The following is a 15,044-nucleotide window of genomic DNA, read 5'->3' as shown; positions in this document are numbered from 1 at the left end:
CTATTTTTAACAAGCAACCCAGGTGACTTCTCACAGGACAGGTTTAGGAAATCCTGTTTTCTAGGACACACCTTTTCTGTGCATATATGCATGCACAGGTGCACAGAGCTATTCTTTTGTGATTATTTATCCCTGTCAAGCCTGTTTTATGAGAGAATTTGGTATAGCTGATTTTTGCCAATCCTGCTGTACTCCTTTACAGATGATCTTTTAAAAAGGTGACACATTTGCCCTGCTGGTACCAGGTAAATGACAGCCTCTTCATTCAGCTTACAGCCAGACCTCAGGAGGAGCAATCAGAAAAAGGGTTTTCTCCTCTCTACATCTTTGTGAACGTGTTAACTCCTCGGTAGGATAAAATAGAATAATCAGGTCTTACTTTTAGAATTTCATTGTCCTCTCTGTTTTTAAGGTTTCAGCCCAGAGATACTTCCCATTTTGGAAATGAGAAGCAAGAATTGAATTCATTGCTCTTGGTGATGATACTCAAAAATAAAACCAAATGTGCTTATACCAGCAACACATTTCGTAGATGTAATTTGAAACTGCTGATTCTAATTTAATTTATTCCTTCTTACCTACAATCTTAGTATAAACAAGTAGGCTGTAAAGCAAGGGAAAAGATAAAAATAGAAAGACTTCCCCACTTTAGTCTAAAATATTTAGGAGCTAAAGACAGATCTGACTTCACTCCCTAAAACAAAAGACAGAACACCTGCCAAAAGTTAGCTGGGAAGTAAAACCACCCAGCACTGGCTGCCATATCTCTTACTGAGCCTGTCCTAACATGAGGCTCATGTTTCCAATTCATCAACTACCTGTTGCAAATGTCATTCCCAGGCAAACTTTCCATGCTGTTCTGATTCCTCATAGTGCCCCCCACATTCTGCTATCCCTTTATTTCTTCAATTTGAAGAAGGTAAGCCAATTTTTAGTCTATGCAATCATGCTTTCTTCTTTATGAGGATCCATGAGACAAATTTTTCTCAGGAGGATCTTTCCTACCAGAATACTATGTTACTTTGGAACAACCAGTTTTGTTTTTATTGTGTTGAAACTTTATGTTATTAATAAAATCCTCTTGTATTCTTTGGCAACTAGGAAGTTGAGAGGCAAATTTGCAGCTGATCTCTAACTTTTGAACAAGAACTTACGGTTGATAATAAATCATTTTATTACTCTGACACATGGCTTCATTTTATTTTTCTGGCTTTTATCTCTCTTCTACCCTGATTTAGTCTTTAATTACTTTCATTCTTGATATATTTCCACAGGTGACCTTAAATACTTTTTTTCACTTCCCTCCTAACATTTATATTTATTTTAATTGATAAATAAAAATTGTGTATCATGTACAACATGTTGTTTTAAAATATGAATATATAATGGAAGCCAATATCAAGCTGATTAACATATGCATTTACACGTCACAAACTTTTGTGGTAAAAACACTTAAAATCTACTCCTTAGCAATTTTCAAGAATATATTATCAACTAGAATCAGCTGTACAATAGTTCTCCTAATCTTATCCCTCCTATCTAACTGAAATTTTGTATCCTTTGACCAACATCTCCCCAACATCCTCTCACCTCCAGCCCCTGGTAATCACTATTCTACTATCTACTTCATGAATTCAACTTTTTTTTACACTCAATACGTAAGCATCGAATACTATTTAATAAATTATAAATTCATTCATGCATTGCTTAACAACAGGATACGTTCTGAGAATGTGATTTCATCTTTGTATGAACACCATAGAGTGTACATATGAACATACACAAACCTAGAAGGTGTAGCCTACCATACACCTAGGGTATATGGAATGGCCTGCCGCTCTTAGGCTACAAACCTGCACTGCATGCGACTAAGCTGAATACCGTAGGCAGCTGTAACACCATGGTAAGTATTTGTGTATTTAAATGTAGAAAAGCTACAGTAAAACTACTGTATAAAACATTTTAAAGATGGTATACCAGTTTAGGGCACTTATCAGGAATGCAGCTTGCAGGCCTGGAAGTTGCTGTGGGTGAGTTAGCGAGTGAGTGGTGACTGAACCTGAAGGCCTAAGACATTATGTGCACCACTGTAGACCTTATAACGCTGCTCATTTAGCTTAAAACACAAACACACTATAGCTGTACACAAACTCCTTCTTTATATCCTCATTCTATCTCAAATATTTTTCTATCTTTAATTTTTAACTTTTTAAACTTTTTTGTTGAACACTAAGACATCAATACACACATTAGCCAGGCTTACACAGGGTCAGGATCATCAGTATCACTGTCTTCCACCTCCACATCTCGTCTCAATGGAAGGTCTTCAGGGGCAATGACAGAAATAGAGCTGTCATCTCCTGTGATAACAGTGCCTTCTTTTGGAATACCTCCTGAAGTACCTGCCTGAGGCTGTTTTACAGTTAACTTTCTTTTTTTATTTATTTTTTATAAGTAGGAATATACTCTAAAATAATTATAAAAAGTATACTTTTAAAATATACTATAGTTATGGTAAACATATAAACCAGTAACATAGTCATTTATTACCATTAACAAATATTCTGTACTACACATGATTGTATGTGCTATGTTTTTATATGACTAGCAGCCCAGTCCAATAGGTTTGTTTGTACCAGCATCACCACAGACATGGGAGTAACGCATTGCACTACACTATTAAGACAGCTATGATGTCACTAGGCAACAGGCATTTTTCAGCTGTGTTATAATCTTAAGGGACATTATGGTATATGTGGTATACTGTTGACTGAAACACCATTAAGCAACTTGTGACCATAGATAGAAAAATTTAATGTAGTATTAACATAAATAAGTAGGGTGCTAATAACTATAAAAAGTACACATTGCATATTAAAGCTAATAAATGAATGCCTTGAGTTATACTATCAGTTAGAATACTATCTTATTAGGCAAAAATAACCAAATACTTAATATGCATAAGGCTTAATGAGGAATCAAGTCACATGATCACCTCAATAGATACAAGAAAAAGCATTTGATAAACTTTAGAACCCAGTTATTATAAAAATGCTTAGCAATAGCAATCTAGGACTAAAAGGGAACTCCTTTAACTTTTTAAAAGAAGTCTATCAAAAATGTATGGCAAGTGTAATATTTAATAGTGAAATTTTAGAAACATTCCCATTAAAATCAGGAACAATACAATCGTGACTACTATGTGTATTGGTTTTGTTCAAGAGGCAATAGCCACTGCACTCAGACAAGAAAAAGAATAAATATGGCAAAGAAAGACCAAAACTGTCATCATTTGTAGACAATATGGTCTTCATTTGAGAAAATAGTACTAGAAACTACTAAACTAAAAAGAGCTTATCAAGGTTCTTGGCACTTATAAAAATCAATAGACTTCTTTTACACACAGTAAATCATAACTGCATTTTAAATGCCTCTGACAATAGCAACAAAATTTTTAAATAATTGGGAAAAGTTAATAAAAATGTACAAGATCTTCATGGACATTACAGGTTGAATATCTCTTATTTGAAATGTTTGGAACTAGAAGCATTTCTAAGTTTGGACTTTTTAAGAAATTAGAATATTTGCATTATACTTACCACCTGAGCATCCCACATCTGAAAATCCAAAATGATCCACTAAGCATTCTTTGAACGTCAAGTCAGCACTCAAAAAGCTTTGCATTTTGGTGCATTTTGGATTTAGGATGCTCAACCTGTATTATAAAGCTTTATTTAAAGAATAGTAGATCTCAATAAAAGGAGTGATATATCATGTTCACCATAGTAAAACTTTTTGGTAAGCTTTTAAACATTTCCCAAGAGATCTCGTCCAGACTCTAGGAAAACTGTTTTGGTCTCATGATGATTCATCCAAAATAATGGATAACAGTTTTTAGAAGATCACAGGCTCTAGAACCAATTAGTCAGTTGTCTCACAGTATTTGAAAGTTTGAATTGAATTATATAACTGTAACTTTGTTCACTCATTTTTAAAAAGTTCTTTATCCTACGGTCTCTATTGGCCAGATCCTTTTGCCACACACTAAAGAATTCTTAAGGTCAGATATGAAATACAAATATATACTTCCATATATAAACTTTTAAACTTCAAGGACATAAATTTTCCATTAACTTTTAGGAATGGATAACTAATTATTTAAAAAGTAAATAAAAAAATCATATTCAGGATTGCTCCCACTGTTTTTGTGCTACCTAGACCTCTTCCCCGTCTTCACCCTCATCTGAATTGTACCATTACTTGGTCACTAACACATTGGTTTGAAGGCAAGCATCAGACAAAACAAAATTCAAAAGATCAGTTCTGCCAATTGTTAGCCGTTCTGGAAGAATGCAGCAATTACTAACAAAACTGAGCAAGAGGAGTTGGAGAAATATATGGGAATTTGTTTTATGTAAAACATCTTTGCTCTTTACAATATGGATCAAACATATTTAGATATATTTAATCATCTACTGTGCCAGATACTGCTGGCTGCCTACGGAACAGCCATTCTCCCCTCTTTATTACTAAGAAAAGCCTGCTTGTTCTTTAGGTATTCTGTGATCAGGTGACTCAAGAGACGAAATACCAATCTTGTTTAGTCTATGCTAATGACGATAATTCCATTCATGTTGTCAGTAGTTGATTTAGGAAGAGACTTGTAACAGACAATGAATTGTGAAAGGAAATCTGCAAAGGGCCCTGCTAGAGGAGCTTTCTTCCCTCTTAAAAAACAGCCCTGAGAAAGGGCATTCCTTCTCTCTGCCTCTGGCTACCTGGAGTTGCAGCAGCCATCTTGAAATCAAGGGAAGACAATTTAAGAGCCAACATATTGAGGATGGCAGAGCAGGAGGACGGAATGACTTCATTAAGCCAATAAACTAATCCAGAAATGGCTGTATCTCCAGACTACTTAAAAGAGAAAATAATTATTTCCTTTTAGCATTTAAGCCATTTTGAGTTTGGTTTTCCTGTTATTTGTGATTTAAAACGTTCAAACATTCTGTGTCAAGCCCAGTACAGGCTAAATGACTGTTGCTGAAGCAGCTTATAATCATCCTCAGGTAAAATCTAAATGTAAATGGTTTATGCTTTTTAAAGGAAGGTGTTGCGTTTAAGTGTTTTTGGTAATAAGAGTGGCCCAGGTTACATGACATTTGAAGGTTTGGCTAGAAAACTATTTTCTTTTTGTTCAAAGGATGATATATCTTTTTAAATACTCTATGTTTTTGGTGTTTGTAGCCCCATCACTTCTATCTTTCTCCTGCCCTACAAAGTGTTTAACAATATCCTTTAGATAAACTCTGGTGGAGTCAACCTTGAGGTTGCTTTAGGAAATCAATATGGTTTACATATAAGTTTTTTTCTTTCAAAGAAAACAGGATTTTGAATGGCCTTTCCTTGGTATTGTCCTAAATCCTCAATAAGGCCTGACAAGGAGTACAATGGAACTCACAAACATTTTTCCAATGAAGAAAAACGTGATTCCAAAGTTAAGCTTTGAATTTCGGTGAAGTATATAAACTAAGTAGTATGTGCAAATACAATCTGAAAACACTTCAAAGCACAGCTTATAAAAATGAACATCAAGGTATATCAATCCATGAGTTCAAGGATTGCCAAAATTAATGATGATTTTTTTCCTCCTGATTTACGAGAGTTACCTTGGGACCTATGTTTCTGTCTGAAGCAAATGCAGAACTGATTAATAATGTAAGCAGCTCTAGGGCTCTTCACCATGGCAGTAAAGCTCCTGTCTAAAACGAGAACTGTTTCTTTTATACTTTAATGGATTAGATCTGTTTAACTTACTTTATATAGTGCTCAATCCAGATCCATTGGCATATGGATGCTTAATGAATATTTGATGATGGTGACTATGACTGCATAGAATATATCTTAGTGTCCACAGGAAAATGAAAGTACCCTAAGCTGCTTTACTTTAGTGATAAAATTGTATAATAACAGAAAAGGCATGCCTTCTCATATCAGGGCATTATTTTAAGAAAATCCCAAATAAAAAGGGAAGATACAAGAATTAAAATTTATGATCTAACAATGCTAAAAAATTATGTAACATCTATATATGTTATTTTATTTAATCTTAACCATAATTATATAAACTAAGTATTAGGATCCTATTTTCCTGAATCTAAGATACCATTGATTGTATGGTGAGCCAATATTTTACGTATTAATAAGAAAAAATTCAACAATGAAATTATGATACAGCATTTGTAAGATCCAACTGATTTTAGAGACGGCAAATGTAAAAAAGAAAAAAAAAAGTTGATTTGAAAATTTGCCTAAGTCACATAGCTACCCAGCCAGAAACGATACTTTCTACTCTCTGAGTTCTGACCAGTAGCATGTGAGCACAACTGATGTAGTTACTTTGAGGCCAAGTGGTAAAGAAGCATGAGTACTTTCTTCATCTTATCTACCATTTATCTAAGCTGATGCTCAGGATGACCCAGGAGTCTACCTATGGAATATGGCAGAGCTTCTGTCAGGCTTGGGTTTCTTGACAACTGCAAAGGACAGAGGCCCAACCCCAAACTATGTGCCAAACAGGGATGCTACATTTGACTTTAATGTGAACAATAAACACTCTGTTTTTGTGTTAATCCCCTGTCATCTGGGGGCTTATTTGTTACAACTAGAATTACTCCAATAGAGTGGCAGAATTATAACTTGAAGGTCAGGTTCCAAAGTCTGGGCTCATTCTATTCCACCACGCAAATATAAAATGCCAAACTTAACCCCCTCTGAAACAAACAGATGAATTAAACAGTACTGATTACTTCATTTTTTAAAAGGTTTTATCACTTGATTTGAAAGACTGGGCAAAAATCAATAGATTTAAAGTTGGCATATTTCAAGGAGACAGTCCAGACAGGGACAATTAAAGTTGTGTGTGTGTGTGTCAGTGATAGCATGTATGTGAAGAACAGGGGAGGAAAAAAAGGATGAGGAATGATTTCTCAAGTGGGTGAAAGTAATATACATATGCACTCCTTTTCGGTCTGTTTTAGTTTAAAGCAGTTTGGGTACAAGTAAAAAAGTTCCAGGGAGTTGTTTATCACCCTGCCCTACTGTTTTAACATCCTGAGATAAAGAGGCCCTTTACCTTAAAAAGCTTGGTGCAAAGGAAAGGAAGAAGAGAGCAGCTTGACTGGCAATGCAATGAATGAAAGGGAGGGAAGGGAGGTAACAGAAAAAAATGCGGGGTCAAGAGCACAGTTTCCACATTCAAGACAGTTTGAACCATGGCTACAACACTTGCCAGACCAGAGTCCATGACCTTGTATACTCATCTAACCTAAGGGTCATCTCTATCATCCGTAAAATGGTGTGATTATAGAACCCATTTCATACTGTATGAAAGGAGAACGTGTATGCAAAATGCATGTACAATACCTGAGTGAGCACACATTGAAAGCTAGTTGTTATTACACTAGTCATTATTAATCATTAGCTTCCTATCCCACCTAGCTGAACAGCCAGGCATGCTTAAGGTAAATCTCTTCTGTACAATAGAAAGTCCAATTCCTTGAAAGAAAGTCTGCTTTCAGCTGTGCAACCAAATGAGGTTAAGAGCCTGAGAAAGTCTGATTCAAATTTAGAAAACATTTTGTTAATATGCTTTGAGAGAACATGAACAGAGAAAATATGAAACTATGTTTTGTGTATGATATTTCAACATCAGTTTCACTTTATTACTTATACAAAATAGCAGTTTTTTCATTTTACAATATAAGAAATAAAAAGAAAGGAAAATAGCATTAAAACTTACCCTTTGTTTTTCATTTGTACCCTTTTTACTGGTCTCTTTTCTACTTTCATCCTCATACACCAGAACAAAGTCAATTCTCCGCTGACCATCATTAAAAAAGAGGGAGTCAGATTTTCCATTAAATTCTTCCTGTGTAAAACAGAAAAACAAATTGTAATATATACTTTTTTGAAAAAGTGCTGATTTGTAAGTGTTAATTTTCAGGCTTTAATAGGTTTATTATGAAAGAGAAATACATCCACTACTAGTCAGCTTACCAAGCAGTCATGGCCACTATGACTATGACATGGCAAACATGGTGTATTCTTGGTGAACGAAGTCTTTGAATTGAACAGTACAATATTATTCTATAAACTCATGAGAGCATATCAATATTATGTATGTAACACAATCATCCCAGAATTATTTCCACATTAAGCAGCAAAGGCATATCAAGGTCAAAAACGAACATAGTAAACAAAACTGCCTATCCAAGGGAGTGAAGTTTATTTAACAAGACGAAAAATCTAAGACAAAAAAACTGTTGATGAAAATCTCATCCTTCTTATGTCTTATTTTCTAAACTTTTACCATTTTTCATGATTTCTTTTTGGACCTACCTCACCGCTTTATAGAAGATATCATGGGATAACTTCAAACAAATGCCAAAAGATACTTCCATACAAACAAAAGCTGCACTAGTCATTGGTGTTTGTCCCCTAATCTACAAATGATGTCCCTCATTCCTAGCAAACAAATTTTAAAAACCAAAAGAACCAGCAACAACAAAACACAGATGCCTTTAGTTTAGAGCTTAAAATCCTTATGGTTTAAAAAGAAATGATGGCAGAACAGAAACCAAACACAAAAATACCTATTAGCATATGGAGTTGGATAGAATTGTTCTAATTTACTCCAAGGAATGATTTGAATTTGTGTTCTCACACAGCTTGTCAGAATGCTCATGTTAATTTTGTTAAGAATCGACTGCTTTTTAACTAAGTGATACTGAAAAGTTTTCTATGATTCATTAAAAACTAATAAGGAGATTTCATTTTGCAATCATTTGGTGTTTAACTTGTACATTATGTTCATTAAATGTGATTAATTCTCCTCTGCATTCAGTATCAATTAGCACAGAAGCTACGCAATTTTACCACACACCACTTTCTCCTTTTCTTCACACTTTTGAGAACATATACTTTTTGATACTTACATGAAATGTGATATTTATCATTCCTTTCCCCTTTTCCACTGTTGTACACATGAAGGTTTATTACCAGTATTTGAAGTTCCTAATTAGCAGGTATTTCACCAGCAGACTGAATGCTGCTGATGTAACCCATCTCAATGCACCTTCATCCAGTGCATATAACCTGGAATTCTAAGCACAAACAGTGTGACTCTGCCATGAGACCTTTCCTATCCAGGGCAACAAAGGGCTAGGAAAACAAAGACACATCGATGTCTTAGGCTGATACCACTATCCAATTCTTATATTTGCAATTTCAGTTATTTCAAACCAATAAACTTCAAGAGTATTTAAAACTATATGAAAATGCTGAGCCCTGTCTTTCATTTCAGCCACAGAGTCCTTTAGGTCCATTCAATTTCTCTTACTTTTTTTTTTTTTTTTTTTTTTTTTTTTTTTTTGAGACGGAGTCTCGCTCTGTCGCCCAGGGTGGAGTGCAGTGGCCGGATCTCAACTCACTGCAAGCTCCGCCTGCCGGGTTTACGCCATTCTCCTGCCTCAGCCTCCCGAGTAGCTGGGACTACATTAGCTGGGACTACAGGCGCCCGCCACCTCGCCCGGCTAGTTTTTTGTAATTTTAGTAGAGATAGGGTTTCACCATGTTAGCCAGGAAGGATGGTCTTGATCTCCTGACCTTGTGATCCGCCCGTCTTGGCCTCCCAAAGTGCTGGGATTACAGGCTTGAGCCACCGCGCCCGGCCCAATTTCTCTTACTTTCAGTGAGGACTGTACTATAGGTGACAACCAGGGCTATTGCTAGAGGAACTTTGTGTATGGAGAAAAAATATCTATCTATCTATAATTCTCAGATGAACAAAGGGGAAGTGGGGTCCAGTGGAATATAGTCAGGAAAACCTGGCCATCATTGCAACATCTGAAAAGCATACAAAAAGCAACTTGTTCTCTGTAGCCCACATTCTGTTGCCTCTGGTGGAGTCCAGCATGAGCTCACTGAAGTTCTGAAGAATTAGGCCTGGAATGAGAACCACATCTGTACATGGCTCCAGGCACTCTTCCCTGCACAGTGGAACAGGCTGGCAGTTAGGACGCAGATAATCTGGTTTGCATATGCAAACCTCCCATGTGTGATGCAAGACCATGGCCCTTTATTTGGAGGAAAACCCCACTAACTTGGCAACATTTGCCTGTGTGAAATAAATAGGTCAAACTCCAATATGGTACTATTAGAATGCAATACCAGAGAAAAGAGTGCCAGTCTCTACTGCTGTGAAATCCAGGTTTCCTATCTCTTGACAGAAGACATTCTACTACACAACGGAGAAAAGGGAGAAACTAATCACTAGCATGGAAAGAATATGTAACAAATAAGGGAACTGGCCTAAATAAAAACAGATAGTTAAAATGCTGAAGTTAAATTATTTGTCCAAGATCTGAATAAAGACAAAGATAAAAATAAAGATAGTTAAAAATGCTGAAGTTAAATTATTTGTCTAAGATCTGAATAAAAGCAGTCAGATTAGGATCTTTGCTCAAATTCTTGTTTATGTGTAAGGGTGTTTGAAACTTGCCTTGGACAGCAAGTCAGATTGTCTTACTGTATCGGAATTTCCAAATAGCCTATGATATGGTTGTCATTTACTATGAGATTAGAGAGTATTCCAGGTTCATTTGGGTTAATAGTCTCTCAAACTTTATGCCCAGCAGGATGCAAGAAAGGTTTACTGTCTAACAATAAAGTTGAAGGGTTACGCTACGAAAAATAAATATCAAAACATTCACATAATTTGAAGTGTAACTGATGTGCAAATATGGAAAAAACACGTGGCTCTCTACAATTTTTAAGAGAAGAAAAAGTAGTTAATTCCAAGAAGAACACAAAGGGAAAAAAACTATAATAATAGACAACTACTAAAGTAAAAATATGGGATCTTCTATTTTTCAGTAAATTGTGAATCCAGGTACATGGTAAGTTCTAGGGAAACAAAATATTAGAAGCAGAAGCCTTTATGTAAATTTAGATTTCACAAAATATGAAACAAAAAATTTTACCTACATGCCATGCAGTTATGAATGATACATATTCCTAAGTGTTTTTCCTAACTGTAGCAGAGTTCAGGCATCAGAGTCAAGGCATGAGTAATAAGTAGAACATTCTTCCCCCCACCAACAAAATGGTGCAAAAATATTGCAGAGATAGAAGACACTATGTCAAATTTTCTTCATTTTGATCAAAATGCAAACTGCAAAGTTCAAGAAAAACACAGTAATAATTGAGCCAAAAAAGTGCCAAGAACTGCAGGTATGGAAGGCTGACTTCCGAAGGTGGAAAGACAAGTACTACGGAAGCCGGGGTGGGAAGGAAAGGAAGTAACATACTAGTAACTCTGGACACACAGGGGAGCCACACAGGAAGTCAGCTCAGTAAATGGTGTGTACTGTAGGGAGTAAGTGAGCTTGTTTTTGACCAGACCAGGCATTCAGGAATGTGTTGACAGCAAAGCAGCACAGTGGAAAAGGAGCCTATTCAAGGAGGAAAATACATCCTGAAGCTTGGACTCCAAGTCTGTTTTAGAGTCAAATGTGTCAGGATGTTCCAAGAACATCCTTTGGTTGTGACTCTCTGACGATCAAGGTGTATTCAGGAATGGCCCAGAATGATTTTTGTACAAATCACATGGTCTGCTTCCTGCCCTGTTAACCACACTATTAGCTTCGGAAGGTTAGTGGCCAGGTCTTGCTTGTTCACCTTGAGTTCTCTGCTGAGAACTCAGGGGCTCAGGTTTATTTTTTTCTTAGAATAAAATTTTTTTTCTGATAAAATATATCCTCAACACAAAAAAATTCTGAAGATACAAAAAAATACAGAAAAAAATAAAAGTCATATGTAATCCCATCTCCTAGACATGAGCTAAGTTTCTTAAAATTTTGGATTACATCCTTTCACTCTTAGATGGACATACATGCATGCAAGAGCACACAAATACACTAACCAAAATGATACCATATTATACATACTGTTTTATAAACATCTATTATAGACACTTGCTAGCTTTATAGAAAGCTCTACAACATGTGTAATAGCTGCAATATAATTTAGTAAAACAGTTCCTCCACTGATGAGCGCAGAAGTAGTTTCCAATTTTCTGCCTTTATAAACACTGCTGCAATGAGCATCTTTGTACATATGTATCTGTGCACATGTTCAATTACTAAATTCCAGAAGCAGATTTTAAGTGGCACAGTCTTTTTAAAAGCTTTTGATACATAGGTTGCTAAACTGTCATCCAAAATATTTATAAAATCAACATATCCACCAGAGGGTATGAGTGCTTTGCTCCACCCTCATTTGACTTCAGTGTTTTCTACTTTTCCCATTATGATAGTCAAAATATGTATTTTTTTTCTTGTACACGTTTTAACTAGAGAGCTCTAACTTTGTTATGGATACTGCCCAAATGAAATGCTCTTTTTTTTGTGGAGTGCTTATTACTATCTTTCACTTAATCGAACAATCTTATTAAATACTTTTCAGTAGATTGTCTTGGGTCTTCTTACTGATGAAATCCTAAAAACCACACAGGTAACTGAACAGGTGGGGGTAAAGGGCAATACAGACTAGGCCTATATGATTCCATGTGGCTCAGTCTGGGCCTCCTGTCTGCTAAGAGAAGACTGCTAAGTGGGGGAGGGCACCAAATATCTCTTCAAATGTAAGCACTCAACATGAGTTATGGAGAGACTGGTTATGAGGGGTTCCTATGTATCCCTGGATGGTGTTTGCACCAAGCAATCCAAACACAGAAATGGTGTGACTTATAGCCACTCTGAACCCTGGTATCCATTTGAACAGGTGGCTGAATAAGACAGCTTCAGAAGGGGCAGCAGCTGCTAGGAGTGGATGGTGTCCCAGCACAATCTGGGGTTGTGGTCATGAAAAAGAAAATAGGGAATGATGTATATAGTGACCTTAAAAGAGTTCATTTTTACTAAATTAGTCCTGAAAGGAAGAGGGAGAAATATTTCAGGGCACCGTCAGGCAGCCCAGGGTTTAGCAAGGTGAACATGTTTTCTGTAATGTGGACACTCAACTGGAATGTGGCATGCTAATTTTAGAAGGGCACCAACCCGCCGACTGACTTTCCATTATAATTTACATGCCGCCTGAATAACTACCAAGTTATCAATTGTGTATTTTGACTCATCCATTTCTTTAGATTCAAAACATACTACTTATTTGGTATACAAATAATTTCTGTTGCAAGTTAAAACTGATGTAGAAATTCTTAAAAAACAGTCTTGTGTTTTATGTAAGTAAATGGCTATAACTAGTTCTGAAACAGCTGAACTTGTTATTTTCAGTCATTTCTCATCAAGGATAGGTGTAGTTCACTTATAAATACCATTAGATTGTGCCATGAAATGCTTTGTATGCAAGGGAATGTTCACATATCAATGGCTTCCTGATTTTACCTCTGTTTCCGTTTGCCTGTGTTAAACTCTAGAGTTCTATCATTAGAATAGAACATTTTAGACCCTGGTGAGGATGAAGGCGCAATGCCTTGAGCATAATGAGTATTAAATATTTCCCTCTAGTTCATGCCAAGGAAGCAGTACTTTTATCAAATGGAGTTCTCATAGGATTTTCAGGATTGTTAAAATTTCTGAAAAAGGGTAGAGGAAATATGAAAACAACTTTGAAATGACATTTAAAATAAAACTTCCTTAAACATCATTAATTAACAAGGGTAGAAGATGCTGAGTTAGCAGCCTTCTTATGGGGTAGAGTACTCTTACTGAATCTTTTTCTTAAACCCAGAGTTATAATTGTAATTTTCATTAGCATGACTATATATATATATATATATATATATATATATATATATATATAATTTCACTTTCCTGTTTTCCCAGACTTTTGACCATTTAAAAAATCTCAATTTAGCCTTCCTTAAAGGTGATCTGCAGAAAAGGAGAACAATAAATAGTCAATAAACAAAAACAAAAAAATGTGAAAATGCCTATAGTGGTTGTTTTTACACTCCCCTTTTCTAGAAGAAACTATCATCCATTTGCATTGTTCTCATCTGGAAGTGGTAATGCTGGTAAAAGAAAGATTTTTCTTAGGAGAGGTCTCTTAAGAGAGATCAAACTTTAAGATATTCCCAATAAAGCATTTCAACAGATAGATATAATAAGACAGGTGGTAAAAGAGGACATTTGTGAGAGTGAATGATTATCCTCCTAGAGGTTAACCTCTTAAGGTTCCAATATCCTCAAGGCATCTTGCTTTAATATCCACTGTGGATTTAATATCCAGCCATGCTTACTTCAAGCTTTTTTGACCCTGTGAACATTTTCAGTTTGTACCATCTCCTAAGGAAGAATGATCCGTAGGTTTTCCACGTAGACAAGAGAGTTGTCCTGAATTACATTTCTGAACTTTTAAAGAAATAGCTCCAATCTTATATTCTGGAATCAGTTGGAACCAAAATAATATTGCTACAACCAGATTCTTTATGATTTAATGAACTTTCACAATGTTCTGTCCACAAACTTGAAGATCCTTAGTTTTATGGAACAACAAATGTAGCTTGACTTTGTATGTTCCCTTCCACCCATCCTCTGAGTCTTCTTAATTAACTATACTTCAACTATCTTTAGCTTATCTATGTTTTGTTCTTAGACCACAAAACTGGTCACAACTCACAAATACTGGTGGTTCCCAGTCACAAAATCGATAGTTGTGAATTGCCCCCCTTATCTAAGTCACCTGTGTCACAGGTGACTTGTGTCAAGTTAGTAGACAGCTGTGTCAGGCTAGCAGTCCGTCAAATTTTAAGTTATAGCTACCCAGACTGAAGCTGAGATGAAGAAGATAAATAAGGTGTAACTGGGGGGACAACCAAAGTAGGAAGTCTTGGGTTCTTTACTAGGTTCTCAGATAATTCTTCTGCAGCTTCCCTTAATGTTACAATCTGTCACTCACATAGTGACATGTGTTTGAAAGTCATCTAAGGGTTTCTCCTGGTACAATTTCTTTGGTGAACTCATCTT

The 15,044-nt window shown here is 35.9% G+C and overlaps 1 protein-coding gene across 4 annotated transcripts in view; it reads right to left on the bottom strand.

Annotated features, from left to right (window-relative positions):
• The window catches only part of ANO6 (anoctamin 6), a 213,592-nt gene that overhangs the window by 90,808 nt on the left and 107,740 nt on the right, over positions 1 to 15,044 (bottom strand). For all 4 annotated transcript variants that reach the window (XM_008002952.3, XM_008002954.3, XM_073020644.1 and 1 more), the window contains one exon: positions 7,799 to 7,927. In XM_008002952.3, coding sequence (XP_008001143.1) covers positions 7,799 to 7,927 — 129 coding nt within the window. The remainder of the gene's footprint in view (positions 1 to 7,798; positions 7,928 to 15,044) is intronic.

The sequence above is a fragment of the Chlorocebus sabaeus genome, chromosome 11, assembly GCF_047675955.1.
Source record: "Chlorocebus sabaeus isolate Y175 chromosome 11, mChlSab1.0.hap1, whole genome shotgun sequence".
Lineage (NCBI taxonomy): Eukaryota > Metazoa > Chordata > Mammalia > Primates > Cercopithecidae > Chlorocebus > Chlorocebus sabaeus.
Note: the sequence above shows the minus strand (reverse complement) of the source record. Positions and strands in the feature narration are given on the sequence as shown.